The 27,510-nt window shown below is 32.6% G+C and overlaps 4 protein-coding genes and 1 long non-coding RNA gene across 10 annotated transcripts in view; 3 read left to right on the forward strand and 2 right to left on the reverse strand.

Moving 5' to 3' along the window:
- The window catches only part of LOC101496126 (protein RTF1 homolog), a 4,090-nt gene extending 1,046 nt beyond the window's left edge, over positions 1–3,044 (reverse strand). For 2 of the 3 annotated variants that reach the window (XM_073370326.1, XM_004504965.3), the window contains exons 1-2: positions 2,859–3,044; positions 247–2,280 (exon numbers count right to left, since the gene is read on the reverse strand). In XM_073370326.1, the coding sequence (XP_073226427.1) occupies positions 278–2,254 (1,977 nt within the window). In that variant the 5' untranslated portion in view covers positions 2,255–2,280; positions 2,859–3,044 and the 3' untranslated portion in view covers positions 247–277. Of the gene's footprint in view, positions 1–15; positions 2,281–2,858 lie in introns of those variants that run through there. The other variant, XM_004504966.4, reaches the window with a different exon arrangement.
- Positions 3,045–3,688: 644 nt separating this feature from the next.
- LOC101496675 (phosphatidylinositol N-acetylglucosaminyltransferase subunit A-like) lies at positions 3,689–8,080 on the reverse strand. The gene is made up of 8 exons (XM_004504967.4): positions 7,721–8,080; positions 6,636–7,208; positions 5,912–6,066; positions 5,108–5,198; positions 4,823–4,939; positions 4,633–4,736; positions 4,168–4,258; positions 3,689–4,057 (listed from the first exon to the last, which is right to left on the reverse strand). Exons 1-8 carry the CDS (start codon positions 7,856–7,858, stop codon positions 3,935–3,937), a joined length of 1,392 nt encoding a protein of 463 aa, XP_004505024.1. The 5' UTR covers positions 7,859–8,080; the 3' UTR covers positions 3,689–3,934.
- On the forward strand, positions 4,116–5,892 carry LOC140920938 (uncharacterized). The gene is made up of 2 exons (XR_012163694.1): positions 4,116–4,254; positions 4,591–5,892. It is a non-coding gene; the product is annotated as an uncharacterized lncRNA (long non-coding RNA).
- Positions 8,081–12,215: 4,135 nt separating the features above from the next.
- On the forward strand, positions 12,216–16,191 carry LOC101496988 (uncharacterized). 4 transcript variants are annotated; one of them, XR_001144116.3, is made up of 11 exons: positions 12,216–12,664; positions 12,740–12,797; positions 12,972–13,080; positions 13,198–13,339; positions 13,491–13,542; positions 13,632–13,778; positions 13,877–13,988; positions 14,350–14,482; positions 14,679–15,087; positions 15,301–15,487; positions 15,579–16,191. XR_001144116.3 is itself a non-coding variant. In XM_027335523.2 (9 exons), the coding sequence occupies exons 1-9, from the start codon at positions 12,549–12,551 to the stop codon at positions 15,136–15,138; spliced, it is 1,329 nt and encodes a 442-aa protein (XP_027191324.1). In that variant the 5' UTR covers positions 12,216–12,548; the 3' UTR covers positions 15,139–15,205. The 4 variants fall into 4 exon arrangements, 2 of the variants coding, with proteins under 2 accessions (XP_027191324.1, XP_004505027.1); XR_003473319.2 differs by having other exon boundaries at positions 14,356–14,482; XM_027335523.2 differs by lacking the exons at positions 15,301–15,487; positions 15,579–16,191 and having other exon boundaries at positions 14,679–15,205.
- Positions 16,192–21,537: 5,346 nt separating this feature from the next.
- The window catches only part of LOC101497769 (cytochrome P450 736A117-like), an 8,541-nt gene continuing 2,568 nt past the window's right edge, over positions 21,538–27,510 (forward strand). The window contains exon 1 of the mRNA XM_004504971.4: positions 21,538–22,550. Within this exon, the coding sequence (XP_004505028.1) occupies positions 21,669–22,550 (882 nt within the window). The 5' untranslated portion in view covers positions 21,538–21,668. The remainder of the gene's footprint in view (positions 22,551–27,510) is intronic.

Consider the following 27,510-nt stretch of genomic DNA (forward strand, 5'->3'; position numbering starts at 1 on the left):
GCAGGAAAAATATCGTGTAGTAATTGTCCTCTTCTTAACTTCCAAGCGCCCGGTTAAAAGCGACTCTCAAATCATATAGTACATTACAATCTTGCATTTATCACACAACTTTATTGTTCAAGAATAAAGCTAGATAAAGACATGTGGAAGCATGACCACTTATAAAATGTTCAACATACATAATAAGGTTACAACAACATTACAGTCAATAAAAACCATCTTTCCATCATTATATCGTGGACTTACCTCAATTGGACCCGCACGGCATCAACAAATTTCAAAGAAGTCCTCTTCTTCTTTTGTAATCACCAACTGATAGAGTCAGTACATGCCTCCTGCCATCATTTTCTGATACTCTAAATCCAACTGTTGCTTCCATTCTTTGTTTTCTAGCCATAAATCCTGCTTGAGCTCCTTGGGCTCCACCATACTTATGAAGTAATGCTAATGAAATTGGCAGCTCAAAATTGTGCAGAAAATTTGATTCTGTTCCTTGATCCACTGGAGCACTTGTGTCAACTAACTTCCCAGCATCGGCAGCAGCTTCCAATGCAGCGGCAGTAGCCACCACACCGGACTCTGCAGTTACCGGTACTCCAGTTATGTTGCTGCCTGCATCAGCAACTAAAACATTGGTGGTATTCTTTCTGGCGGCGGCCTTTTCACCAGGTTTTGCAACATAGTAGTTCCTTGATCTTGTCCATCTCCTTGAAAATGGATCATAACCTGCCTCCCCTGCTTTTAAACCAATATTTACCGGCCTCAACTCAGAAGCATTCTTGAAGTTCTCGAACCTGTTTTTTCTGTTCATTTCAGCCAGCTTTAAAGCTTTGGCATCCTTCACCTTTGCATGTCTGGATGCCTCTAATTCTTGTACTCTTGTCTTGATCCTCTCCACTTCCGCTTCATCGTTCTTACTTTGTGCTATTTCCATCTCCCTCCTTAGTCGATCCTTCTCGGCAGCAACGTTTAGCGGCCTTGACGAGGAAGACTTTTTCTCTTGTAACATCTGCTTCACAGTATCTGCGGAGTAGACAAATGTGATGATTTTTTGTATAGCTTGTTTCTTTTCTAACACGTCTTGTTTGGTTGGCATCCGGCCGCCACTTCGTTCTACTTCCTTAACCCATTGTTTGAATTCCTCTTCAAGTGGAAAAGAGTCGCTTACCATAGCCATTTGCCACCTAGCAGCAGAACTTTCATTTCCCCAAACAACATTCAAATACTTGTGTGTAGTTCTGTTCTCTAGTTTATACTGTCGATCGGGGTCTGAGGAATCGACATTTTTCACCATGCAGAGCCGGTAGATTGGTCCAGTTTTCGATCTACCAATTCCAACTCTTACAAAGCAACCAACTATTAACTCCTCAAAGAACGGCTCCATAAACCATTTTGCCAGTTTTGACCTGCGAATAGTTATTTCCTTTATATCCTGAAAGGATGGCCCCTCAGACCCAGATAATGCCCTATCATCATCACTGTCAGCAATTCCTCCATCCCCAGTTGACCCTTCATCATCACTGTGAGACCTACTGTCACTGTCGCTATGGCTTGAACTACTGAGATTTGCTGATGTGAAAGATTTGCGCTTTGGTGGGGAAAAGCGTCGGGGTCCTGAATTTCTAGACGCCTCTCTCAATCTACGGCGGGCTTCTGGATCTTGTTGTTTCAACCGCTTTGCACGCAATTCATTTAATGCTACATTCTTGGCTGACCTATCAGCAGATCTGGCTGATGCACGCATGCGAGATGATGACAGTGGGGGAGACTGCTTTCCAGTCATTATTGCCTTTCCTTTTTCACGTTTTGATGCTATCTTTCCCAATAAACTCTTATCATCCTTTTTTGAAGCCCTATCCGATAAAATCATTTCTCTTTGAAGTTCACTCATCTCAGAAAGCTTCCTCCTGTCATCTTCATCTTTATAGAGATCATCACCGATATTTGATTCATCACTGCTATCGCCTTCACGGTCACTTCGCCCATCATCATCGTCTGCTTCTTCCTGACTGCCTAAATCGTCGTCTCTTTCTGTTGGATCTAATCTCTTCTTCAGAGGAACTTGTGATCCAGATGGCTTTCTGCTTGGATAATTAAGCTCATCATCTGAATCATCATCCCTAGAGTCACTCCCACCATCCGAATACGAGCCATCACGTCGTCTCCTCGAAGGTGGAATAGAATGTCGATTTCTCCCAGCTGCACCACCAGTTCTTCCTGCAGCCTCCAAAAGTAAATTTTCCAAATCCGCCATAGTGGTCCAGACGCCTCAAATCTATCCTGCATACAACAAGGGACAGTAACAAAACTATACGTTATTATTATTTACCCTACTTGTCATGACTCAATCAATAACCAATCAGGGATTCATCACCATACATGAGAAGATTGGTTAACAAGTTATATCAATCTAAAAAATCCACGTCATCGGTTTCATATAAAACTAATTCAAACAGTAAATCATATAATTTCCTAAAAATCATACATAAAACAAAGCATTAATTGAGTGCATGAATGACACATGAAATCTTAGCCACACAAGTAGCAGTTATGATCCAAGGTTAACAATCGTATATACATCAATTTAAGCTCAATCAGCCACAAGGGTATAATTTGGACAAGGGTTGAATTGAAGATTTGAGTTGATTCTCACATAAACCAGCTTCTATATTAGCAAATATCATAACTAAAATCAATAAGCAATAGAGCAAATTATTTTCATTAGTTTCTAATAAAAAGAAATCATAAGAGTCACTTAAATATTTTTCAAGAAGAACAAGATCTATAGTTAGATACAGGTATTGAAAAAAACATAAATAAATATTTGAATGAAAGAATTGATAGATCTGGAAGCTTACTACTGGTGGAAGTGGGAGTGAAATTCCACGGTTATGACGATGTGGAATGGGTTTGACTTCAAATTTGAAATTGCTTACAGTAAAGAGATTGATTGAGAGTTTTGGGTGAAATTCTGAGTGGTTACTAACACTATCGTTGTAACTAAGGATTCTTTAGAGAGAGAAAGAGAGACAATAAAGTGATTGTTTGAGTTGAGCAAGTTATTGCTTTGTCTGGTAGCTGGAACCTTCTTTTCCCCACCGAGATCTAGAATCAATTCTTTTTTTTTTCTTTTTTTTTTTTATTGAAAAAAATTTACATGAGTTGGATTCTTGAGACTCTAACAGAAATTGAACCACGATTTCAACTCTTGAACCAACTTTCATAGACAACTATTGTTGTTTTCATTAATTAATAAAAAAGCGTAATAGTTTTTATTTAAAGCTAACTTTTATTTTGGTACAAATTTAAAGCTAACTTTATTATATATTATAGTGTGAAAATATTGTTTCAATTTAACAAAGTCCCTGTGTTTGAAATATTTTAACTTTTATAAAAGTTTGTAACCAAAATGCTTGAGAATAATGTATTTTTATGGTGACTGATGAAAATGAACTCTGCCCTTAATTGGATAAGATGCTTTTAAAATATTGGTTCTTTCATTTTAATTAACCATTCAGAATTAAATTCCTAGTTATCCATCCATAAAATAAGGATAAAATATCATTTCACGCCACACGACTTTCGTTTATTTTCAATGATCGATCTTGTACCAAATCCAATACAACAACTTCGTCAATAATTCATCCCATAAAAAATAACATAAAAAATAAAAAAACTTCTTCAATAATTCAGTGAAAACCAATGCATTCTTTTTCTCTCTCGGCAAACTTAATGCACTGTTATATTTTATGTTGTTGTTTACACCTCGTAATCAGTAAAGAAAAAACAAAGACCCTTGAATAAATTTAGGATCCTCTGCAAATAAAGGCATCACTGATTTCCTTACTAATTTTAAGGAAGCAGAGTACTCACCTTACTAATTTCCTATACAACATAATATACTATTTTCCTATAAATATTATTGTTATCATCATCATATAGTATCACTGCTATTCTTCTGATTTTCTGGATTGTTGAGTTTTCTGCAACATCTCTCCAATTCAACACAGTTGCGTGAGAGAATAAGATCCGGCGCCTCCTCAATATCATCTGCGGGCTAATTACGGAAAACCAAACAACGCATAAAAATAAAGACAACACAGCAAACATAAAGAAGCCAGCAAAATGTGTTACACATTGAAGTCAATCAGCACAGCCTATATATACCTCCCATAGTTCCAGTAGATGCCATAACATAAAACTGAAGATCATAACCAAGCAAAAGATTTTTCCTGCCCATGCTCCACAAGAGAGGTATCTAAAATAACACATACAATTAGCATTCTTAGAAGTAAGTAGTCAATGAATAAATTTAAAGTTCCTTAATTCATTTCAGAAAATATGCTTTTGCATTAATCAGATTCATGATCTTCTTCCTAAATTAGGTATTGGTTTTACATCTGAACTACATGTACCAGCAAATGAATTGCTGAAGTTGTAGTATTGTCAAACAAAGGAGCTAAAATACATTCTTTTGCTTCCAGCTTATGTTTCAAGCAGATTAAAGAAAGAATTTTATGCTCAAGTAATTAGAATACAAAAGTAACATAATTGAAACATATTGACCAGTGAATTTCCTTTTACAACTAGATGTTGCTGTTAGCATCAAATTGAAGCTATGAAAGTGTGTACCGCGAGAGACGTTCAAGTAGATTTTGATCTGAACACTTCAAAGCACGATCATATACAATTTCGGTCCTTTTAGCAACATCATGCCAGCTATAGAGTTCCCTCATCTACAGAAATAAATAAATAGACTCGGTAAGTAACTAGTTTACCCAATGAAAGATAAAGAAAAAGGTAATCTAAGCTACAAACTCACTCGATTGTGCATGACTTGAGGATCAATTTTAGGCAGCATAGTTATCGCCTTTGATATTGCTTTCACCATATCACTTGGATCAGGTTCCGCCAAAACAATCATGTCATCTGGTAAAACCTATATAGCAAGGAAGTGAATCCATATCAACCCCCACAGGACAGTATTCCAAAATTGTGGAACTGACAAGTAATTGAAGTGCATAAGAGAATTTCTGGCAGAAAAACTACATAAAAGGCATTTATACTGATATCGGATAAGAACAGAAATAATATACATGGTACCTACCTCAGGAACACCTCCGACGCGTGTGCTGACTGTTAACAATCCACAACTAGCAGCCTCTAATATGGCCATGCAAAATGCTTCTGTTAAGGAACTGTAACAGTGCAAAGCTCAGGTAGGACAACAGATACAAAATAAACAATATCGGATACAACTCAGAATGATAAAGTTCATGTCCTTTAATATCTTAAATCAATAATTTAACAAACCCGCTGGGTTTATAGAATAGTCATCTTCATGCCATGTCATTGAGGGCCTCACAGTATCTGTTGATCAAAAGAACTGCAATTTTTTGAGGCTCATTGAAATTGTATGAATGAAACATCACACTCAACCATTTAAAGGACGGATAAAAACTAAACTGCTCTTTATATATATACACTTCAATTATTTATAGAATTAATCATTCAAACCTTAGATTTTCCCTTAAAGATGTTGCTCAAACCTAGAGCTAAGAAGCATGACAGATGAGAACACAAGGAAATTTAAAATATTGATGACTCGATTTGCATCAAAATTAAGTTAGCAAATTTACAATTCAAGCTTCAGCCACTTAAAAATGGCTTAATTATCTCTCTTATATTTGAAGCAAAAAATTGATGAAATTATTCGCAATACTCAAGGAAAATTCCGCCGCATATTTGTAAGACCAGAAACGTTCTTTAGTAGTGACTGTCAGGCAGAGAAATAACAATAATAGCAAAAACAAGGGTAAAAGATCCGACTGATAATTACAAATGATGACAGAGTATAAATTTCATCAGCATAAAACTTAAAGAAAGAAAGAACTTTTCCAGGAAGCCAAACCTGTTTAAGAAAATATGCCCAGATATTAGAACAGATCGGACTTGTGCATGTGGTACAGCTCCCAACAAATCAACTCGATCTTGAAGAGAATGCTTTTCTCTCATCTCTTCCAACCGCACGCGCTTAGAGCCATCACCTCCAACAATGAAACGAACCTTCAAATGGGATACATAAGTTATATCTTTACAATACAAAAATCTCAAAGCTACAATTTATTTGACCATTGTTTTATTTGATGCATTATCTATTATGCTCCAACATAAGGAATCAATAAAATAGTAACACTGCATACATATGGTGATGAGGATCGCCGAAAATCATAGAAATCATTTTGTAAATGAAAAGTAAAAGGGTCAAAGATGTTGCCATTGCCATCACAATGCTGACAATATAGATGAAGTTATGGACTATATAGTTATTTCATGCATTTGACAGCAACTGCAGCTTTGAAAGACTTAATTTAACACAGCACCAAAAGAAGCATAACAAAAACAAAACAGACTTATCCCGCTAGGTGGAACTGGAAGAAGCACCATTGAAAACAACTTATCAAACATAAGAATTGCAACTTGTTCTGACAAGAAGCACCAGAAGGATAGAAAGGAAAATCATTCCAAGAGGAGCCATAAGTTAATACCATTATGTCCAGATTAGACAGAAATCTAGACCCAAATTCTTTTACTGCATTATGCAAAACAAGCTGATAGCCTTTTAATCAACTCACATTAGGATGCAATCGGCACACTTCTGGAATGACCTCAACAAGCAAATCTGCCCCTTTCCGGTAAACCAACCGACTGATAACAACAATAATGATTTCTGTTCTGCTAGGACGCTCCAATGCTGGCTTAAACATAGCAGTGTCAACAGCATTAGGTATTACAAAAACCTTCTCTGGCGCCAAATCTGACCTCAAAACTGTGTTTTCCTTGCTTGTATGGGAAACACAGATGGCTTGACTCACATCTGCCAAGGTAAACTGCAACACCTTGTTCATGTGGATACTTCCAGAGTCAGCAAAACCAGTCAACGAATGATCGGTAAACACAACCTTGTATCCCATGATTCTAGCATGCATAAGGGCGTTATGACAAAGTGTTGAAAAGGTTTGATGCCCATGTACTATGTTAATTCTTTCTCTAATGAGAATTGTTCTTATAATGGGTAGTATCCCATACAAGGTTGGAAATGTATTCTGATTAAAGAATGGTCTCCATGGAATATAGTACACTTTCAAACCACCTGTCATGTATCTAACCCCAGACCGTTTTCCATAAGCATGAGTTACAACCACCACCTGATCATCAATAGTCATATTTCATTAAAAAAAAGTTGCAAACTACCACAGCTAGCACGAGTTATAAAATATCAATCATGATTTAAAGTGTGTGTAATCATGTTAAAAATGTGAACATTTGTAGCGAATGAAGTTTAAAGTGATTAAATCAATGATAGTTTTTTCTTTTGTTGGACAAGGCCAAAAAATATATTAACAAAGGCAATTCTTAGCACAAGGTGTGCCAAGAAGTACAAATAGAATTCACCACAACAAGATGAACATAGTCGCCTCAACCCCTTACACCCTACACCCCAAACAAATAAAAAGCTCAGTCCACCATTGACTTAAAGCCACACTAAAGCCCTTACACTTTATTTTCAACCACCAACACGACAAAATTTAAATAAGATCGACTACCATAGACAAATTAAACGCCACATTCTTAAAAATGACATAATTATACAACGGAAGAACTAAACACATAGACAAGAAGAATGAATGAAAAGGGTGTTAATGGGAGGAATGAGGACCTTGTGGCCTAAGTTGAGCAAGCATTGGGAGAGGTAATAGATGTGATTCTCGACGCCACCAAAGTTAGGATAGAAAAAATCGGAGACCATCAGAATCGAATGCTTCTGGTTTTGAAGTGCTGAATCACGACCACCCATCACATTCACCACAACCACGCCAAAACCAAATGGTTGCACTCATGAAATTGCTACGAATGAGAATGTGAAAGACGTTAATAATTAATTGGGTCTGCAATTAAATTAATTTTTTTCCCTTTTGAGTTGTTTGTTTTGTTATTATCAATCAAAATTTGAAATTCATTTTCGCGTCATCACTGCAATAATTCGATGTTTCTGCTCCCCACCCGATTAAGGTAAAAGGTGAAAAAAAGGTTATTATTCATTAATTTGTCTTTCAGAGGGGATTTCTAAACAGAGTAATTGGCATGTCATTTAAGTTCATATACTATACGATAAAATAAATAAATAAGTCAAATGACTTTAATGTGAAATTCTTAAAAGGTGCTCAGCTCACTATTTGTTTTTTGTTTTTTTGAAAAAAACCTCAACTCAAATTTATTAAACTGTGATCCTTGTGTTGATATAAAAAACTTAATCATACTTAAATCATTATTTTTTTTCCTTCCGATTTAGTTAATTCATTCTTGAGTTGTTGCACCTCACGCTAAATGTGATCAATATATTTGATGAATCATATATTCTATTTTTATGCGTTATTCTTTTTTTTTTTTTTTTTTTTATATAAGTATTTCGAAAGAAATAGATGGGTTCTTTCACGAGTTTGCAAAAACAAAAGCTAGTCAATTTCAACCATTTTAAATTATTTTGGTCAAACTTTGTATAGTCCACACTTGTCAAACCACACACACTACTCATCCATAGTATAATTGAAATGGTTCAATGTGACACTCATCGGAGTGAGTAATATATTTATTGTATTACTCTATTATATGGCTAGTTTTAACAAAAATACGTTTCTCTCTATTTCAATCTTACATAATTTGACTTTAATCTCCTATTTCACAAACCTCCTTTGCAAGAAAACTAGTTAATCAAACTCCTTCAATTCGTTTCACTAAAACTCCCAACACTCCAGACTTATCAAACCACACACACCATTCATTCATTCATTACCAAACTTCCGATGTGTTTGGCAAGGAAGGCAAGGATAAGGTGGTTCACCCGCTGGAGAAATTGTTCTTGAACAAAGAGTTTCCTCCGGAATAAATATAACCTCCAAATTGGGAACAAGCTCGTTGGCCTTTTCACCTTTTGTTAAATCCTCCATACCTGAAAACTTCAAAACATAATCATTCTCAATCCAACCCATTATCAGCAGTACTAGAACTTTCATTAAACGACCTAAAAACTTCAAATCATCACCAACTGTCCTACAAATGCAAGCAAAACAATTCCAACTATCACTAACAATAATCACTTGTGGAGCATAATAAACTCTCTCAAAGATTAAAAGACTAAAAATAGCATTTTAAAATTTTACGAAGACTAAACATATTTTGAAGTAGCAATGTCAATCATAAAAAAGAGGGTTAAAATTGTGATTCCCTTTTTAAAAATTAATTTATGCTTTTAAATTTAAACTTACTAAAGATTAATTTTGGTTACAAAACAAAAATGTAGAATGTTAATGAAAATAATTATTTCAACACGATCAATGATTGTCAAAAACCAGAATGATATTGGTTTGTCCACATTGCTGCTCTTATAAACCAAAATGTTCTTTTATATACTAGAATGATCTTGTATTGTTGTATATGATTACCTACCTTCGAATAATATACTCAAAATCACAAGTTAAATAGCAATACAATTAAAATTATAATTAAAAATTAATTAACTTGTTTGATTTTCTTAAACACGTTAATTTGAGATTTTTCTTCAACATATCTAACTTTTAACAAATGGAGCTAGAGAATGAGAAAAGAAAGCCATCACCTATACGGAACGTGCAATGCGTCTTGAAATACATATTTCTATATAAGTATTTCGAAAGAAATAGATGGGTTCTTTCACGAGTTTGCAAAAACAAAAGCTAGTCAATTTCAACCATTTTAAATTATTTTGGTCAAACTTTGTATAGTCCACACTTGTCAAACCACACACACTACTCATCCATAGTATAATTGAAATGGTTCAATGTGACACTCATCGGAGTGAGTAATATATTTATTGTATTACTCTATTATATGGCTAGTTTTAACAAAAATACGTTTCTCTCTATTTCAATCTTACATAATTTGACTTTAATCTCCTATTTCACAAACCTCCTTTGCAAGAAAACTAGTTAATCAAACTCCTTCAATTCGTTTCACTAAAACTCCCAACACTCCAGACTTATCAAACCACACACACCATTCATTCATTCATTACCAAACTTCCGATGTGTTTGGCAAGGAAGGCAAGGATAAGGTGGTTCACCCGCTGGAGAAATTGTTCTTGAACAAAGAGTTTCCTCCGGAATAAATATAACCTCCAAATTGGGAACAAGCTCGTTGGCCTTTTCACCTTTTGTTAAATCCTCCATACCTGAAAACTTCAAAACATAATCATTCTCAATCCAACCCATTATCAGCAGTACTAGAACTTTCATTAAACGACCTAAAAACTTCAAATCATCACCAACTGTCCTACAAATGCAAGCAAAACAATTCCAACTATCACTAACAATAATCACTTGTGGAGCATAATAAACTCTCTCAAAGATTAAAAGACTAAAAATAGCATTTTAAAATTTTACGAAGACTAAACATATTTTGAAGTAGCAATGTCAATCATAAAAAAGAGGGTTAAAATTGTGATTCCCTTTTTAAAAATTAATTTATGCTTTTAAATTTAAACTTACTAAAGATTAATTTTGGTTACAAAACAAAAATGTAGAATGTTAATGAAAATAATTATTTCAACACGATCAATGATTGTCAAAAACCAGAATGATATTGGTTTGTCCACATTGCTGCTCTTATAAACCAAAATGTTCTTTTATATACTAGAATGATCTTGTATTGTTGTATATGATTACCTACCTTCGAATAATATACTCAAAATCACAAGTTAAATAGCAATACAATTAAAATTATAATTAAAAATTAATTAACTTGTTTGATTTTCTTAAACACGTTAATTTGAGATTTTTCTTCAACATATCTAACTTTTAACAAATGGAGCTAGAGAATGAGAAAAGAAAGCCATCACCTATACGGAACGTGCAATGCGTCTTGAAATACATATTTCTCATGCAAGGCTCCATAAGTTGGAAGACCATTTTTAGTAAACCAAGAGGGGAAAAGGGTGTTAGGTTCCATCAAATCCATTTTCTTTTGGTTTTGATTAGCTATTGGTAATTCATCGAGAAAAAGATGTAAACTTTTCGCACAACAGTTTTTGCGTCAAAGCATCCAATTCAGCCTCAACTCTTATTGGTTCATGAAACATACATAACAAATACAAATACAAAACCAATGGTGATAGTACCATGCATGCAATACAACATTCCTTATGGTTGAAAGTAAAAGTCTAATAGCCTACTTGTTCTCGAGGTGACATGAGTTTAGACATAGTGTGACACTCACACTTCAATTTCTAACTTGGTAAAATCACGGTGTAAATGACATTGGGAGTGATATTTACAACTTCCACACAAAACCAACCAAGTGCTAAAAGGAAGATAAATTTACCAGCCATGTCAAAATATAAAAAGCCTTATAGGAGGTATTTATGAAGCATAAAGAGGCTAGTTGTGGTGGAACATATGGAACATATGGAACTCCAAACACCTTTTATGAGTGTCGAATGAAAAACAAATATGCAAGACGACCTCTAACATGTTTTCCAACAAGAAACACCTATGATATGTAGGTCATATTAATGCATCAAATATAGGCATCATATTAATAAGGATACTGTCACATTAGTTGGAATTGCTTTAACTTTTGGATGAAATCAATCACATCTAACAAATAAGAAATTTATTATGCGCTTAACACTGACAAATAGATCAAATATGACATTGATATATTGACTTATAATAATTTGAAAAAATAAATTAATTGGATGTAAGCATACATATCGTTATTGTCATGTTGTTGTTAGACAATAAATACATTTTATTTTAGAAAATACCGGTGCTACACATTTATACGCGGAATAGGGGTAGGTAAATATGAGGTAGTCTCAATTACCTCATTTTTTAATAAGTTGACATATCTTAGTATTTAGTCGTTCTATTTTTTCAATAAATTTGTATGGTTTTATATTTAGCTACCCATTATTTATTAAAAATTAGTAGAAATAAGACAATTAAAATTTTTACTTGATTGATAATTTTATTTATATTATTTTGACTATTTTAATCTCTATAGTAATTACAAAGAGAATTTTGCTAACAGTAAAGACAAAATAAAAAAAGAAAGAAATGAATTTCTTTGCAAACCTAATTTTTTCTTTTATATTTCACATAAAATATAAAATTACGGGTAGTTTCGCGACTTGTGCCCAACAGTACAGAATGAATGCTTCAAACCGAATTTGAAATTGTGAAGAATCAAGGTATAATAACAATAGATACATGAGGAAAATAAAGTGAAGTAGTAGTATGTACCTTGGAAAGAGCAAGAGCATCGAGAATTGCAAGGACAGTATTTTATCTGTTTGTTTTTCATCTCTTGGATTTATCCAGTGGCTGATACTGTTGCATGAGAGAGTGCAGTAGAGAGCATTGAAGAAGGAGGGGATCCAAATCCCTCCCCTATCTTAGCCCGGCCGGGGTTGGGCATTTCATAGACTGCAGCTAAGAGGTTTTCCGGCCGCCATGAAGACTATGAATCTATGTCCGCACCCGATACTGCCCCGCCGTTCATCTTCATCATCATCATCATCTCCCACACTTAGGTCACATTGTTCTCTAACTCAACAACATCCTCTCAGGTTATCTCTTCTTCCTTTACTCATTTCATCAATAAATAACCAACATTGTCCCATATGTTTATTCTCATTCTCCAGGTTCGCCGTGCTTGGTGCTGGATTCGCAGGCCTTTCAGTTGTTTGGCATTTGTTGAAGGTACTGTCTACTCTCTACATTTTCTCTCTTTCATATTCATCTATGTTCTTTAGTTAGTTATGAAACCGTGATTTTTTTGCATCTTCTTTTGGCCAATATTGGATTTCTTGATTCACACTAACATAATTTAATGTAATATACCATCCCTCATGTTGCTGAGAACTATCTTTGCAGCAAAGTCCTAAGGAGTTGAACCTAAAAATTGATTTATATGATGAAATGGGCATTGGGGGTGGTGCTTCTGGAATTTCTGGAGGACTTCTTCACCCTTATTCCCCAAAAGGTACATTTCTCATTTTTGTTCTTCTTCAAATATATATGTTAGTGTGTGTGTGTGGATGTAGTGAATTTTTGTCTTGTCATTTTATGTCCATTCTGTGGAATATGCTGATTGGTGTAGTTAAGCCTCTCTGGGAGGGTGCTCAGTGTTGGAAAGAGAGCATAAAGCTTTTGAGAATTGCTGAAGATGCTAGTCTCTCCAAGGACTGCAAAATTGGAGAATGTACTCAACAAGATATGAAAGCTTTTGTGGCTAGTAAAAGGTATTTTAGGTTGTTTTCTTTTTTGAAAGTGAAGAGGTATCTCATGTTGCTTGCTTGAAAAAGTTTTGTTTTTCCTTTTGAAAACTGCATTTTACACCTTTCATTGGAATCTTAGAGTTGCTTTACACTGCTGATGATCACCTGACTTCAGGGGCATCTTACGACCGGCAATGGATATGAAGAATATGACCAAATTGAATGATGTAATCTCTCTGATTGGATACAATCCAGAAATATTGGTTACATTAGACTTTGGTTTCTTACTGATAATCTGCCGTTATGTGATTGCTAGAATGCCAAGATCTGCCTTCCTTGCTGCCGAGTACAAACACTTAATAATGAAGAGGCTCAAAATCTTTTACCTGGTGTATGTTTACCGTTTAATACAGCTTTCTTTCTTCCCGAAGCTCTAAATATCAATCCTCGACACTACCTTGAGGTTTGGATTATAATTTTAAATTTTTCTGTTGTTCAATTTCTTTCTTGTCCTTTTTCCAGGTTACCACTGACTTTAATTCATTTTGATAATACTGTTAGGCACTTTTCCAAGCATGCAAAAATTTAGTGAAAGAATCAATCAGTTTTGACTCTGGAGAGAAACAACTCAGTTTACACAAAAAATCTGTCGATGGACTTTCTGAGTTTGAAGGTAATAATTGCTATTCTTTTAGTTTGTTGTTCTTTTATTCGTTGTGTTGCTCTCTGACTGTAAACATGCTAATTGCTTTATTTTATTTTATTTTATTTTTATTTTCCCTTTGAATTTGGTATTTTTATGCAAGAAAATTTTATTCTAAAAATAATGAGTAATTGTAAAATATAGAAAGCTCGAATATGCAACTTTCCAATAGTTTCCAGTGTTTTGGGATATATGGAATTATTACAATATTCTTATTCATTAGTTGCTAGTTTGCATCGTTCTTCATAATGGCATCTAACTTACCCCATTCAATTGTGAGTCTTTCATTTACCATTCCTATGTTTCTTAAACTGATTTAATATCGCTCAAGTCTCAGGGGAATATGATGCAGTCATCATATGCCTTGGTGCAAAAGTCAACATGCTTCCTGAGATTTCTGGGAGGCTTCCTTTGAGGACATGTAGGGGTGTAATTGTGCACATGGAGTTGCCTGATGATATGAGGTAAAATTTAATGTTAAGCCTCACAAATGCTTTCAATCTGAAAAATATTTAGTTTAGCACAATTATTGTCTCATGAAATATAAGTATTGTGCTGTATTACTTTAAGAATGTTGTTTTCTTGGAAGGGACCTTCATTGAATACAATAAGCTAGAGATTGGTCCCGTCTGAGAATTATTATCTGGCTTTGTCTTCCAGGTGTTATCCTGAGCATGGACCATCCATATTATCAGATGCATGGATCGCCGTTCAGGACTCTCGTAGTCTAGATGTGGGCTCAACATGGGAGTGGAAATCTATAAATTCATCACCAAATGTTTCAAGTGATGAAGCTTCAAAAGCTCTTCATCATCTCCTGCCGAAGGCATCTACTATTTATCCTGGAATAAAGGATTGGGTTTTCACTGGAGCAAGAGCTGGTCTAAGGGCAATGCCTCCACTCAGTCCCCTTGGATCACTTCCACTTTTGGGTTGTATTAATGATTTCATAAGTAATAATCATAGTTGTAAGTATTGGTTATTTGGAGGGCTAGGTTCAAGAGGATTGTTATACCATGGTTGGTTAGGCAATTTGATGGCACATGCTGTGCTTTCCTGTAATGAAGAAGTAATTCCATCTGAGTTGACTTGTTGGAAAAACATTAAATCCAAATATTAGCATTCATCTGTCAATACTCAATACATTATATAGAAAATATATTTTCCAAAGTTCCATTCAATTTCAATTAAGGCTCCATTCATCATTCAAAATGTTTTTTTATAGTAACACGTGTTTGTTTATTCAAATGACATTTGAACGTTTATTTTTATTTTTTAACAGTGCAAGATTGAAGTAACCATTAGCTGGGGGAATAATCTTGTAGAGAAATAATGCAGTAGTTTGCTCCTAATAGAGAATGGAACTTGAGTGAGATGAGAACTGTTTATTGTAGATAAAAACATCAAGATCGTAATTTAAAAAAAATATGAATAGAAGTCATTGATTCAGCTACGTGCACCGTGTTTATGTAAGCATTTCTCTCACAATTATTTATTAGTATTATTTTATCTGTTTGTTTCTCATCCCTTCGATTTATCCAATGTCTGATATTATTGCAGGAGAGAGTGCAATAGAGACCATTGAAGGAGGGAATCCAAATCACTTCTCAAGCTCTCTCATTCCATCATCTCATCATAGAAATAACCTCCACACCCATAATAGAGTAAAAGAGGACTGAGAAGAAGAGTGAAAAGGAGAAATTGTGAGAAAGGAGAAAAGGAAAGTTAGGGTTTCAACATAGTAGAAGTATAGAGTTCTTACATGTTGAGAAGGAAGATGGAAACTTCAAGAAGAGTTAGGATTCCACTTTTAGAAGAAGGAATTAGAATCAAACTTTGGGGTCTTAAATCTCTTTTTAAGGTAACGTAGAAAACCCTCTTAGGTGTGCTTATGAATCTTGATTGCATGTTGCTAGAAAATGTTAATGATTTTCATGTTTGGGTATTGTGATCATCCTATTTAATTTGGTATCATTGATTATTAAGAATGCGTGTTAGGTGTTTGTGCTAACTACTATGAAGAGTTGTTGTTTTATTATTATTGTTGAGTGTTGTGGTTGCGTTGGTGATGAAATGATAATTGATTAGTATCGGTAAGTAATTGGTTTGAATTTGGCTCTTCTAAAGAGAGAATTTGATATAATGAATGAATCAATGATTGATATTATAACTATCCATGATTGGTAATGCGTGTGCACATAATATCAACCATTCATTTGACCATCAATGGTTGATATTACTCATTTTACTCTCTAAACTGAGCAACTCCCTTTAGAGGAGCAAAATCCATTGTTTTTACGTTAAATTTTGAATGTTATTTCCTTAGTTGAGTATATGAACTTGAGAATATAAAGATTGAAATGAAAATGATATAATGTTGTCCTTGAACCCGTATGGGTATACGTTTCTGCATAGATATTGTTTGGAATTGATTTCTGTCCCATTAGAAACTATACTTAAGTATCTTCGAAATAAGCACTGGTTTCACTAAATTTCATTGAGAATTGATAGAGAAAATTGAGTTATAAGTTGAAAAATATTTGTTGTTCCGTTTTTGTCCATATATACTTTATTTTGTTAAATTGTACTAATTGAATATCTATCATGTAAAATAAAAATTATGTTTATAAATTAAACATTTTAAGTTTTGCAAAAAGTTGTTTACTTAAATCGAACATCGTTTGATATTGTAATTAGATTGTCAAAGTTGAAGTATATTCTTCACAAAGAGATTATGACATAACTAAGATAAAATGAGTGTAATAGGAGCTATAGGAATAGGTTTTGAGTGAAACCAATTGAAAGTATCACGGTACAAAACCACTCTAAAATATCAAAAGGACAAAAAGATGAGTAGTGACTCTAAAATATATCGAGCAAAATAGAAAAGAGAAAAAATAGAAAGTTGGCAAATGCATCAAACTTTGGTGTAATTTAGTATTTATAGTTGAAAACTACTTAATATATGAGATTTGTTCAATGCGGGATTTCAATAATTTTTAAATTTACACATTAACATATTCTATGTTCTAACCATTATTATTAGAAAAATTGAAAATGAATGGCCTTTCTAAAATTCAACTTTAATAATTTGTGAGCGGTAGTTATTAGTACTTTTTTCCATGTTGCATTAATTGCTTAGTTGATATAGATGAAACATGAATGATTGGAATTGATCCTTTTCTGTTTTGTTTAATGGACTTTTGATGTTATTTTATTAGGTGTTGCACTTGAATGTCTACGGCTGATATGATGATTTTTTAATATCGATATCTTCTGTAAGTGTTGAATTTTTATGTGCCTTTATTGTACTTCGAGATGTGTATAAAATGCTTAAACTTGAGTGTTACTAAACTTCGAGATATTATGTAATCATGTGGGTAATTTTGTGTTAACCAAAACAAAATGATTAGAAGTTGAATTTGTATTTGTATTTGTATTCTATCCTTGTGATATGTTGAATAGTGTGTTAAGTGAGAAAAATGTATCGAAGATAATCGGTTCAAAATAGACGGTTACTTGGAATCATGTCAAAATATGAATTGCCAAGGGAAAGTATAGAACAAGACTTGAGGGACCAGGTGAGGTTTTTACTTGAGATAGTGAATAGGTAGTTAGTTGAGTTTAAACAACTTTACTTCACTTGTGATTTTGTCCCTTAAGAGTTAGTAGCATGTAATTTAATAAGTGAGTACAAGTGATTAGCAAATTAGACAAGTCACCCAAGCATTTGAGCTAAACAGTAGGTCCAAATTCGCAACCTTAGGACCCCTTAACCTTAAGGGTATGATTTGATTAGATGAAAATAAAGCCCAAATTTTATTGAACCGATTATTACCTTAAGCCATAACTTAGGTCCCTTAAATGAAAATGAATGTATTATTAAATTAAATATTATGTATTTAAGTATTCACAAAAAGATATATGTATTTTAGAAAGGTAGATACTACAAAATATTATGAAAAACAGATACAATCTAGACAATAACTAAATTTTTATGCATTACACATTATTCAATTATACTTTTCATGTACTATATACTATCAATAGTGCATTTCTTAAAGATATACTTTATGTATAAATCAATCATATATGAAATAAATATTTGCTATTAGTTAATTATTTAAAAAATATCTTCACAAATCAATTAATTAAAACATAAATAAGTATAAATTGTATGTTAGATAAATGTTTGTCATTTATTAATTAAATAATAATGCATATTTCATGAATAAATTCGTTAAAAAAGTAATATATAAATATTATTAATAATGTGTCTCTTAAATATTTTTTACATAAAAATTTGAAGAAAATTATGGTATTTTAATTATAAATTTATGCATAAGTGTTTAATATAGAAAATTTTCTGAATTTATTAATGCTAATAATAATGAATATTGGATATATTTTAAGAAAAATATAGAAAATTAGTTTTATTATGTTTCTATTTATCCAATTGTGATTGTGTTTCTTTTACTTATTTATTGTTAATTTATTTTATTATCTTCTTTTTTTTTAAAAAAAAAAGAAATATTATTTTACACATGAGATAAATTGTTATTGATAAATAAAGTTTTTAAAATAATAATTATATACGATATAAGTTGTCACTTATGAAATTAAATTATTATAAACAAAACAAGTTTTTATGGATGAAAATTTTAAAATAATTATCATACACAAGACAAATTATCATTGATAAGATTGAATTATCATATAAGGAATACGTTATCACCGATAAAAAAAAATTCAAAATAGCATCCGTATATATAATTCAAAGTGATTATTTGTATACATTTTATTTGTTTTAAACATTCGATCATTATAAAATACTTTTTTTCTATAAAAAAAATAGAATATATATTTTATAAGCATTGCTTTGATATACTATTTTGTAAACATTGATTTTTATATAGTTTTTTTATATTTTACTTTTTTATCTTGAATGTACTGTTATTTCTATTTATTTTTTTGACTAATTGAATGTACTCTCATTTCTTATATTTTATGTCTCATTTCTATTTAATCTTTGAATAACTAATTCTTAATTAGAACTATTAAGTCATGTGATTTTCAAAGATATATTGTATCCTTTTTAGAGAGTGTTTATAGAAAAAATTGAAACACTATTTTTTACGACAAAAACACAATAATATTAAAAATGATAACACGTGACTACTTGATTTTGATTATTTTTGTTGTTAAATGTTATTATATATGTTTTGATTTATCTTTCATCCAACTACAAGTCTTATATTTTGAAATTGAAGTCTTTGTTTTCTTGAATAATTTCTATAGATAAATATTTACTTTTGTATTGGAGGAGTATAACATATACCTACACAAATAGGATACTACTTTCAAAATATTCAATACATAACCTGACGTTGTTTTTTTATAAGAGATTTTATGCAGCATGTTTATTTCAAAGGTATTTTGATTGTAGTTTTTTGGAGAGAGTTCGTAATAAACAAATTCAAAAATACAATTTTTTACGAGAAAAATATGAAATAATGTTGAAAATGATAAAACGTGATTATTTGATTTTGACTGTCAAATGATATTTGTGTTATGATTTATCCTTCATCCTACCTATATAAGTCATATATATATATTGAAATGAGTTTTGTTTTCATGAAAAAATTATATAGATAATATTTTCTTTTGTGTTTAAGGTACATAACATGTACCTGAACATTGATAAGAAAAAAATATACATAAATTTTATATTACTTTAAAAATATTTAAGATATAATTTAATATTTTCATTTTTTTAAAATATCATTTGATTTTCGTTTTGTTGTAAATCCTTACTAATTTAAATGAGATTGTTTGTTTTAATATATTCTATTTATTTTAATTTAAGTTTTATTGGATTATTTGTATGTAAGTTTTATTATTCATTTCTAAGATATGATGATTATATTTTTATATGTTTTACAGTAATTTATAGTTGTTACATTTTAATTATTAAAATATAATTAAAATATTATGATGTATTTATATGCAATGAAATCTAAAAAGTAATTGACAATTAAATCACGTTTTTAATGAGAGTTATATTTTTTATTATATTTTTTTATCAAAATTATATAGACAAAGAAGTATTAGAATGAAGAATAAAATGAGTGAATGATGTATGTCAGATTATTTATTGAATGGTGTAGTATAATAAGTATTACATGGCACTAAGATGGGGTGAATGAATCTTTAAGAAATAGAGTGATAAGGAGGTTCAATTTTCATTCTCATTATAATTCTAACATTTACTAACAATACTAATATGATGTTGATTTTAAAAAAAATTAATGTTAAATAACATATAAAAATAAAAATATGATACATTATGTTTGTGATTTTATTTTAATAAATTATGATGATATTATTTTTTTGTATTTTTTATTACAAAATCACCAATGATATTTCGCAATTAATGTTCTCTAAAAAAATTAAATTCAATAAAAATAAAAGTATATTTAATCTATTTTATGACATATTAAATTGCAAATAAAATTTTAATAATTTCAATTTAAAAAGATTTCTTTCATAGATGCAACTATAATGTTAATATATAATATTATTCTATATATCATATATGTATTACAAAAACAGTTAATATATACTACTAACTACTAAATAAATTAATTAATTAATACCCCTAAAAATATGGAATTTTGGATTGTCCGTCTTGACGCCCATAATCAAGGACATGCACCATCATGATATGGACCATGTTTGTGATTCAGAGGTCGTTCTCTGAATTGAACGGTTGATGGGAAAGTAGCCATAAATGGTAATTGGAAATGAACTATACACAAATATTTTCTCCTTCTCTCCTATCATTCTCCACACATGCACATAAAATTCATAATTGCATAAATAAATATAGATAAGTTCATACATACTCATGAACAAAATTAATTCAAAATTTTAATTTATTTAAAAAATAATTAAATATAAAAATGACATGACATTAAATGATTAAATGTATATCCAATAAATTTCTAGAATATAAATATATGTGGTAATAACAAGTTTACAAAAGGACTTCTACAATGATCTTAAAAGACGACGAGATAGCAATAGTTCAATTTGGTTGGACAAGATTGTCTCAAATATATTAGAGTTATAATTTTAATTTTAAAAATTGAATCTCTAATAAAAAACACTAAAAACTAAAAAAAAGAATTATTTATTTAAATTAGTGAGTTTTTATTTTTTAGTAGTATTTTTGAAACCACATAATTCTCATAAATTGGCCGGCCATAATTAAGTTTGTGCATGCAATATCTTGATGAAAATGTAATCAGGTTGAAAATATGTCTTATTTGGCACCAATTTTTCCAATCCTTTCATTATCCAATGGTTCCATTTTCTGGATTTGAAGTTTCTAATGTAATAAAATTCTTTCAACTACAAGTCATTGGTGGTTGATGTATGATAAATATTTGTTCTTCTTTTTTGAACTACTATAATTATTGTAATTTCAGTTTTTCCTTTCTATTAATTTACATTTTTATTAATTGGATAAGAAAAAATAAGATATTCACGTAAAATAATTTTAATTGAAATATTTTCTATATAAGCATTTAGTATTTAGTCACAAGAAGAGTTATAGACGTACTCCTCTCTACAAACTTGTTTCACACAATGTTTTTGTTCTTCACTATCTTTGTACTCTTACTCTCATCACTTCTATTCATCATAAAAAAATGGTATTTCAACACAAAGAAAAACTCACCACCTTCACCTCCAAGATTTCCTCTACTTGGGAATCTCCATCAACTTGGCTTGTTCCCTCACCGAACACTCCAAACTTTATCTCACAAATATGGCCCTTTAATGCTTCTTTATTTTGGAAAGGTTCCAGTACTTGTTGTTTCATCTTCTGATGCAGCAAGTAAAGTAATGAAAACTCATGACTTAACCTTTTCTGATAGAGCACATCGTAAAATATTCGATATCCTTTTATACGGTTCCAAAGATGTTGCAAGTTGTGGATATGGTGAGTATTGGAGACAACTAAAGAGTTTAAGTGTGTTACATCTTCTTAGTAACAAAAAGGTTCAATCTTATCGTGGCGTAAGAGAAGAAGAAACTTCAAGAATGATGGAACATATTAAGGAGTCTTCTTCTGTGTTGAATTTAACTGAGTTGTGTTCTACAATTACTAATAATATAGTATGTAGAGTGGCACTTGGAAAAAGATACAGTGAAGGAAAAGGGACAAAGTTTTTGGAGCTAATGTCGGAGTTTACGGTGTTATTAGGTACTGTATGTATAGGGGACTTTATACCTTGGCTTGATTGGTTGAGTAAGGTTAATGGTTTTTATAGCAGGGCTCAAAAAGTTGCTAAACATTTGGATGATTTTTTTGAGGAAGTGATTGAGGATCATATTAGTTGTAGGTTAAGGAGTGGTGAAGATAGTGATGAGGAGCATAGTGATTTTGTGGATGTTTTGCTTTCTGTTCAAAAGACTAATGCTGTTGGATTCCCAATTGATAGAACTGCTATAAAGGCTTTGATACTGGTAACATTTCTTTTGCATATATATATATATATATTTTACTTTTTATTCATGTTTAAGTCTAGATGTAGGACTACTCTAGTAACTGAAGAAGATTTAACTATCATGACAGAGAGAACTTAAATTAGATTTTGTTTTGAGTTTTTAATTTAAGTATTCGGTTTTCTGTTTTAATTCTAATTTGAGTTGTAATTTTTTATTTTATTTTATTTGAGTTTGTTGGAAATGATGAAACATAATTGACATTGATGATGGCTTTAATGTGTGAATTGAAAAATGAGAAGTCCCACATTGGAGGGAACACACTCATTTATGACCTTTATAAGGAGTTAGTTTCACAATTGGGTTGGGCCCCAAGGGGCACCGCAATTTTGTGAAGGAGGGAGAACGCAAGCAAACGGACCACCACGCGCGCCGCCGGCCAGGTCGGGTCCGGGTCGTGGTTGATAGTCTGCCTCTCTTAAAGAGAGGTGGCATAAATTGTTTTCAAAGGTTTTCGAATTTCAAAAACAACAATTTTAAGACGTTTTCGAACTGCCATGTCTACCGACTTCAAACGATGGCAACAAAAGATGCTATTTTTTCTAACCACGAAAAACCTTGCCAACGTTTTGAAGGATGATATTCCGGTTGTACCAGAAAAAGGTGAACAAGCTGAAAAGGATAAAATAGCTGCTGAATTAACCCTATGGGAAAATAATGATTACTTATGTAAGAATTATATTCTCAATGGACTTGCTGATGATCTGTATGACTACTACAGCTCCGACAGCAATACTGCTAAACAGGTTTGGGATGCTTTAAAGAAGAAGTACGATACTGAGGAAGCTGGACCCAAGAAGTATGCTGTAAGCCGCTACCTCAAATATCAGATGACAGATGACAGATCAGTGGAAACTCAGTCTCATGAAATCCAGAAAATTGCTCACGAAATCATCACTGAAGGTATGTCCCTTGATGAACAGTTTCAAATTGCTGTTATTATTGACAAACTGCCCCCTGCTTGGAAAGAATTTAAAAATTCTCTTAGGCATAAAACTAAAGAATTCTCTCTAGAAAGTCTGATAACCCGCCTTAGAATTGAAGAGGAATCTCGCAAGCAAGATCAGAAAGATGAAATTCTTCTTGTAGCTAACAACGACTCAACCCAGTAATATCTTCGGTGGCATAAATTGTGAATTTTAAATAGTTTTTGAAATTCAAAATCCAACAATTTTAAGACGTTTCGTTCTGCCATGTCAACCGAAGAGATTACTGGATTTGGTTATGTTGCCTCTCATTTTGATAAACTGTTTCAGTTTGAAGCAAATAGAAAAGGATAAAACAGTTGGAGAATTAACCCATGGGAGAATAATGATAAGAATTATATTCTTAATCGACTTGCTGATGATCTGTATAACTATTACAGTTCCAGCAATAATGCGAGATATGTTTGAGATACTCTAAGTAAGTTGTGATTGCTACCTAGAGTATCAGAGAGTATCAGATGTCTGATACATGGAGGCTGACAGATCCGTGGAGGCACATGGAGGCTGATAGATTCATGGACGTGGAGGCACACTCCCGTAGAATTCAGAAGATGATTCATGAGATAAGCTATTAAGGTACGTCATTCATGGCATATTTAAATTAAACATTGAAATTTAATATGTCTCTTTTGTTTGAATGTTGAAATCAATAAAATGTCTGTTTATGCTTACATGTTGTGTGATTTTAATTTTGACATGCTAGACTATGTGATGTGAACACATCTGATTTCAAAATTAAGTAACTTAGTTTTAATTCTAAAGTTATTGTTAAATGATTTTGGAAAATGTGAATTTTTATAGTCAAGCTAAAATAACAAAGAGTTCACATAAATATGTAGTTAGAGAATCTAAGTCTTTAGATGTATTACACTTTGACATATGTGAACTTGATGAGACGTTACCAAGAAATGAAAACTAAAAGTGAAACGCTTGGCATGTTAAGGATCTTTACAGCTGAAATTGAAAAATCAATTTAATATAAAGATTAAGAGATTCCAAGTATGATTTAGTTTATTTAATGAGTTTTATAAATTGTCTGGAATTATACATGGAACAACTACACCATAATTACAAGTGAATGGTAAAGTTGAAAAGAAAAAATAATATAACTTTTATTGAACTAGTTGTTGCTAGTATGTTTAACTCTAGTACTACATCTCATTGGTGTGAAGAAAATATATTGTTTATTTGTTATGTTTTGAATAGAGTTTTTAAATCTAAAAACAAAATATCTCCTTATGAGATAGTGAAGAAAAGACAATCGAACTTGTCTTATTTTCAAACATGGGGTGGTCTGACTTATGTCAGAATCCCGATCCCGAGCGAGTTAAATTCGCCAGTAGAGCCTATGAATGAGAATTCATTGGGTATGCGGTAAAGAACAAAGCGTATAGGTTTTATGACCTAAACGCAAAAGTGATCATAAAGTCAAATGAAGTTGACCTCTATGAAAATAAATCCCCTTTTAAATTGAGAAATAGTGGGGGCAGCGAACCTAGTCAAGTTACTGTGAAATAGTGGGGACAGCAAACTTAGTCAAGTTCATGTGACAAGAAGCATTGAAAGCAACAAACAAGACGAAACAAAAACTCAAAGGAGTAAGAGAGTAAGAGTTGCTATAGATTATGGACCAGAATATATGGCTTATAATTTAGAAGAGAATCTTGCAAATCTTAAAGAAGCTCTGTCATCATTGGATGCAGATCTATGGCAAGAAGCTATAAACGATGAAATGGATTCTCTAGAGTCTAACCGAACCTGACATTTAGTACACTTGCCTCTTGGTTGCAAACCAATAGTTTGTAAATGGATTTTGGAAAAGAAACTAAAACCCGATGGATCTGTTGATAAATACAAGGCACACCTTGTAGCCAAAGGTTTTAGACAAAGAGAAAATATAGATTTATTCGAGACTTTTCCACCGATCATTAGAATAACATCCATTAGAATACTCATATCACTAGCAGCTATTCTTAACCTGGTGTTACACCAAATGGATGTTAAAACAACTTTTTTAAAAGGTGATTCGGAAGAAGAAATCTATTATGGAGCAACCTAAAGGTTTTGTAATTCAAGGACAAGAATACAGGGTATGTATGTTAGATAAGTCCATGTATGGTCTTAAATAAGCTCCAAAGAAATGGCATGAAAGGTTTGATAACTTTATTATATCGAATGAGTTTAAAGTGAATGAAAGTGACAAATGTATTTACCACAAATTTGAAAATGGCATTTGCACTATCATATGTCTCTATGTAGACGAGATACTCATATCTGATTCAAACATTCATGCTGTAAATATTTTGAAATCATTGTTGTGTAACAACTTTGATATGAAAGACCTCGGAGAAGCAAGTGTAATCCTCGGAATCAAGATTACTAGGTCAGAAAAGGGAATTTCTTTGGATCAATCTCACTATATTGAAAAGATCCTAAAGAAATATAATTACTTTGACTGTAAACCTGCTTGCACACCTTATGATCCCAGTGTAAAACTTTTCAAGAACTGTGGTGAAGGTGTTAGACAAACTGAATATGCGAGCATCATTGGCTGCCTCAGGGATGCCCCTGATTGTACTAGACCCGACATTGCCTATGTCGTGGGATTATTGTGCAGGTTTACTAGTAGACCTAGTATGGAGCATTGGCACGCTATGGAAAGAGTCATGAGATACCTGAAAAGGACCATGAGTCTCGGATTATATTATCGAAGATTTCCTACTATCCTTGAAGGATACAATGATGCTGATTGGAACATCTTATCAGATGACTCCAAAGCAATCGATGACTATATTTTAATATAGTGAGTGGTATTGTATCTTGGAAATCGAAGAACAGACGGTATTGGCTCAGTCCACTATGGAGTCTGAAATGATAGCACTGGCTAATGCTAGTGAGGAAGCAAGCTGGTTGAGATGCTTGCTAGCAGAAATCCCTTTGTGGGATAAGCCGTTACCAGCTGTGTTGATCCACTGCGATAGTACCGCGGCTATTGCAAAAATTGAGAACCGTTATTATAACGGTAAGAGACGACAAATACGTCGTAAGCACAGCACTGTTAGAGAATTACTTTCGAAAGGAGCTGTTATTGTGGATCATGTACGCACTGATGAAAATTTAGCTGATCCTTTGACGAAAGGATTAGCTAGAGAGAAAGTCCAAAATACATCCAAAAGGATGGGACTAATGCCTATAGATAAATGAGTCACTTATGATGGTAACCCGACCTAAAAGACTGGAGATCCCAAGAATTAGGTTCAATGGGTAATAACAAGTCATAGTGATATGAGATGAACATGCTATGTTTAAAATGAGAAGCATGATTCCTGAAGCGAAAAAGGATGAGATAATAGAAACTCTTAATGAGATCTATACTCTATATGGAGTGGGGTACCTAGTGGCTACAGGAGTACTCTTGATAGACTCACCTACGTGAATGTGGAAGTGGGGGCCGCTTCCTATGGAATTTCGAGGCAGAATTCCTAGAGCGTTCACTAGACTGGGATACACGTGCAGGGCCCTAAATGCACGGGCTTTATAGAATACACCTAATGAAAAGGTTGTGTGTGGGTTTGATGTCAGAGATAGAGTTCAAAACTACTGTTACTCTTGTTGAATCTGAATCCTACTCGCTATGCAAAGGTTCAAGTCGAAAGACACCTTTGTTTATGCACAATCTTATTGAAGCGTCTGACGCTATTCTAGAATCCATTTTTAAATTCAAGTGGGGGATTGTTGGAAATGATGAAACATAATTGGCATTGATGATGGCTTTAATGTGTGAATTGAAAAATGAGAAGTCCCACATTGGAGGGAACACACTCATTTATGACCTTTATAAGGAGTTAGTTTCACAATTGGGTTGGGCCCCAAGGGGCACCGCAATTTTGTGAAGGAGGGAGAACGCAAGCAAACGGACCACCACACGCGCGCGC

This window comes from Cicer arietinum, chromosome 6, assembly GCF_000331145.2.
Source record: "Cicer arietinum cultivar CDC Frontier isolate Library 1 chromosome 6, Cicar.CDCFrontier_v2.0, whole genome shotgun sequence".
NCBI lineage: Eukaryota > Viridiplantae > Streptophyta > Magnoliopsida > Fabales > Fabaceae > Cicer > Cicer arietinum.